Source organism: Lipotes vexillifer, unplaced genomic scaffold (assembly GCF_000442215.2).
Source record: "Lipotes vexillifer unplaced genomic scaffold, Lipotes_vexillifer_v1.1 scaffold236, whole genome shotgun sequence".
NCBI lineage: Eukaryota > Metazoa > Chordata > Mammalia > Artiodactyla > Lipotidae > Lipotes > Lipotes vexillifer.
In genome coordinates this window covers 1,286,933-1,291,183 of record NW_006773295.1, presented here as the reverse complement: position 1 = coordinate 1,291,183, position 4,251 = coordinate 1,286,933, and the positions used below count along the sequence as shown (strand labels likewise).

The window sequence follows — 4,251 nt, the reverse complement described above, 5'->3', positions numbered from 1 at the left end:
GGGCTGTGCGGGAAGCGCAGCTGGCACAGTCTCTTCGGCAAGTTGTTGGGCATTCTCTCCTGAAGCTGAACATTCTCGTCTCTCCTTTGTCCCAGCAGTTCTGCTCCTGGGCCTATTCCCAGCCAGGACTCACTGAATACGTGCCCCAGGGGCTGTCACACTATTTGTATCAGCCCCAAACCAGAAATGACCCAAATGCCATCCGCAGTGGGAAGGATGAGTAACCTGTGAGGTAGTCACACTCAAACATCACACGGCCATGAGAATGAACGGACCGCCGCGCCCATGGCCACCCGATGAACCTCGAAACGTAACCTTAAGTGGCGGAGAGCCGACAGTGCAAACGAGCATGCACTGAAGGATCCCAGCTCACCTGTGCCAGGCCCAGGCACCACGAGTCCGCGCCATTAGGAGCCAGGAGAGCCGTTCCCTTGGTGTGGGTACTGACTAGGAGGGGGCGCAGGGGGCCCTCTGGAGACTGGCACAGGCCTCTCCCTTGACCTAGGTGTCACACGCATGTGTTCTGTTTGTGAAAGTGCAGCCAGCTTGTGATGTATGCAGTTTCCTTTAACGAACTTTACACTTTGATCCGAAGCTTAACGATTTAGAAAGAATGAATGAAGGAGCAAGTGACTGGACGGAAAAAGCGAGGGAGGGGTGGCTGGTGAGTCCTTCCGGGGATAGTGGCGGGGTGCGGCCTCCAGGCCTCCCCGGGTCGCAGGGTCGGCTCTCACCTGTGCTTCCTCCACTCCCGTGTCCCCACAGGCGAGACGGTGGCCAGCTCCATGCATTCCTCCCGCTACCCGAGCCCGGCCGAGCTGGACGCCTACGCCGAGAAGGTGGCCAACAGCCCACTCTCCATCAAGATCTTCCCCACCAATATCCGCGTGCCCCAGCACAAGCACCTCAGCCGCACCGTCAACGGCTACGACACCAGTGGCCAGCGCTACAGCCCCTACCCGCCGCATACGGCCGGCTACCAGGGCCTGCTCGCCGTCGTCAAGGCCGCCGTCTCCTCCTCCGGCGTGGCTGCGCCCCCCGGGCTCACCAAAAGCGTGCTCAAGAGCGCCGAGGGCAAGCGGACCAAGCTGTCGCCGGCCGCCGTGCAGGTGGGCATCGCGCCCTACCCGGCGCCCAGCACTCTGGGGCCCCTGGCCTACCCCAAGCCGCCCGAGGCGCCTGCCCCGCCCCCCGGCCTGCCCGCGGCCGCGGCCGCCGCCGCCCCCGTCATCCCCCTGCCCGGCCGCGGCCTGCCCCTGCCGCCTTCCAACCTGCCCTCCATCCACAGCATCCTCTATCAGCTCAACCAGCAGTGCCAGGCCCCAGGCGCTGCGCCCGCCGCCTGCCAGGCCGTGGCCATTCCCCAGCCCAGCCCAGCCAAGCACGGCCCGGTGCCCAGCTTCCCCAGCCTGGCCTACCCGGCCACTGCCGGCCCACCCGACTGCCGGAAGGGCGCCGAGCTGGGCCAGGGAAGCACGCCGGCCTTGACGTTGGCTGGGGCCGCCAAGCCCACAGGGTACGCAGACGGAGGCCTGGATTACCTGCTGTGGCCGCAGAAGCCGCCGCCGCCGCCGCCCCCACCCCAGCCGCTGCGGGCCTACAGCGGCGGCACGGCGGCCAGCAAGTCCCCCGAGGCCTGTGGGGGGCGGGTGTACGAGCGGGCCGGCGGGTCGCCCGTCAGCTGCGGCGTGGGGCTGCCCACCAGCTTCACCGTGGGCCAGTACTTTGCCGCCCCCTGGAACAGCGTGCTGGTGACCCCCACCAGCGACTGCTACAATCCAGCAGCCGCGGCAGTGGCCGTGACCGAGCTGGGGCCGGGGGCGGCCCGGGAGCTGGCGGGGCCCCCGGCGGAGACCCTCTCAGGCCTGCCCAGCAAGAGCGTGTGCAACACGGCCGTGCTGAGCAGCAGCCTGCAGTCACTGGAGTATCTCATCAACGATATCCGGCCCCCTTGCATCAAGGAGCAGATGCTGGGCAAGGGCTACGAGACGGTGGCTGTGCCCCGGCTGCTGGACCACCAGCACGCCCACATCCGCTTGCCCGTCTACAGATAAGGCCTGCCTGGCAGATGCACAGACGGACAGGGCGCCCAGGGGGGAGGCAGGCCGCAGAACAGGGTGGGCAGCAGGCGGGGCGGGGGCGCCAGCCCCGCCCTGTGTCCGAGTGCCCATTAATACCCACAGGGAAGCCAGACCGGCTGCTGCCGGCTGCTGCCGACACGGAGTGGCAAGGTGACCTCACTCGCCAAGGCCCCTCCCCACCATCAGCTGCCCCAGGACACGCGGAGAGCCGGGGGCAGCTGCCGACATCCACACCTTCCTCCATCCAAGCTGGCAGAGGCAGGGAGAGAGAAACCACTTAAAACAGGAGCGGTTCTTTCCGGCTCTCCGGCAGAGGGGGTCAGACCACAGTGGGATGCAGAAGGAAATGTTAGGGTCTAGAGTCGGGGTGGGATCAGAGCGGCCCCCGGGGCTTAGACAGCTCCTCCCTCCACGAGCTCCCCAGTCTCCTGGAAAAAGAGCAGAGGGGGCCTAGAGGAAGTCATCGAGCCCACAGCGCCCTCACTGCCCTCTCCAGGCAAAGACCACTCGAATACAGGCTCCGGGGACTACAGGTTCCCCTGCTCCTCCTCTTCTAGACTCTCTTCCCCTCCCCACCATTCCTTCCCAACACAGAATCCCATCTCCATTCTCCAAACCCTGGACTACCACCTTCTCCCTTCCCTTCAGTACATCTTACAGGGCTTCTGGGCACAGTTGTGCAGGCTGTGTACTGCACAAGGCAACTCATCTGAGGAGACACCATTTGCATCCTAGACTTGTATATTTATTACAGCAATTTTCTGAATCTTGAGGAAGGGGCACCATTCACCTATGTGCACAAAGGTGCCATAGGGGCTAACAACGTCAGAGGGACCAGACCCCGCCTCCTTCAGGGGTTCTCCTAGGAGCCAGTTCCGGGGGCAACCTGCTGGTTTTAATTGGGAGATCCAATCCAACTCTTTTCCTGCAAGCCACCCTCCAAGGCCTGCCCCACACCATTCCGGGGGATAAGGCAGGCAGGGGGGTCCCCCCATTAAGTCTCCAAGGCCCGATTTCCCCAAGTCCTGGCCCCTCTGGCACTCCAGAAGCGGTACTGTATCTCTCTCCAAGGCCTGTTCAAGCACTAAGTGCATTTACAAATCTCTGAGAATGTTTTTTTTTTATACTAAAATTGACCATTATATTCTACTGTGAGAAGTGCGGTCTGCACTATATTGTTTTAAAAACGAAGAGAAAGAAAAAAAAAAAAGGAAAACACAGATGGTGTCTCAGCTGTGGGATGTTTTGCAGCTCTTGTTTTTGTTCGTTCTTCCTTCCTCCCCTTAGGAGTAAAACGGGCTGTCTCCTCCCCTGCTGACTGGGCTTGGAGCCCTCGGAAGCAGGCCAGGAGCCTCCTGGCCCCTCCTCTGCTGGGCCACTTTGTATGCAATGTTTCATTTACTTCTCCAGCTCTTTCAAAGTGGACACTGTCATTTACCCTGTTTACGTGTCAGCCACTCAGTTGGGTCAGTGATCGGTCCTAGAGCAGCCGAGACAGAACTGAGCCCGGGCCGCTCTGGCTCATTCCCTGAGGGGTACAGAGGTGGTCCGGGGCTGGTGTTCCCCTGCATCACTAAATTCCTTTCCAGCTCTTCCTCTGTGCCTGGCACCATCCCTGCTTCCCTGGAGGCAGAGTGGCTGGGGACAGGCCAAAGTGGCTGAGCAGTGGCCAGCCCCAGCACACACCCACCCCGTGCCCTGGCGCCTGGGGATGTCCAGGAGACCATCCCTGCTCCAGGGTGCTCAGCATTTATCAGGCACTTACTGTGTGCTGGCCATTTTCCTATACACGGCAGCTCTTTGGAGCCTCACCACTGCTTGCAAGGTAGGGGGTGTTCTAGAGGAAGAAGCGGCTCAGAGATGTGAAGCGACCTGCCTGAGGTCACACAGCCAGTCTGTGGAAAGTTGTAGTTCAAGCAGCAAAGCACAGACTCTTCCTCACGTCCTGCCCCCACCTTCTCCCCTGGCTTGTTGGCCCAGTGTCTGAACAGGGGGAGTCCCCAGTCTGATTCAGGCCTCCCCTCTCATGCATGGAGCCCTGTCTGGATGCCTGGCATGGTAGGTTCAGGGCAGAAGAGGGCCAGAGGGGCCACCCTGGATGTGACCTTGCAGTGCAGACACCCACCTCCCTAAGGCCAGGCCCCTGAGCCTGGCAGCACACGGAGGCTCC

At 62.0% G+C, this 4,251-nt stretch overlaps 1 protein-coding gene across 1 annotated transcript in view; it reads left to right on the top strand.

Moving 5' to 3' along the window:
* FAM222A (family with sequence similarity 222 member A) overlaps positions 1 to 2,054 on the top strand; it is a 26,165-nt gene extending 24,111 nt beyond the window's left edge. The window contains exon 2 of the mRNA XM_007448221.1: positions 766 to 2,054. Coding sequence (XP_007448283.1) covers positions 766 to 2,054 — 1,289 coding nt within the window. The remainder of the gene's footprint in view (positions 1 to 765) is intronic.
* Positions 2,055 to 4,251: the final 2,197 nt, after the last annotated feature.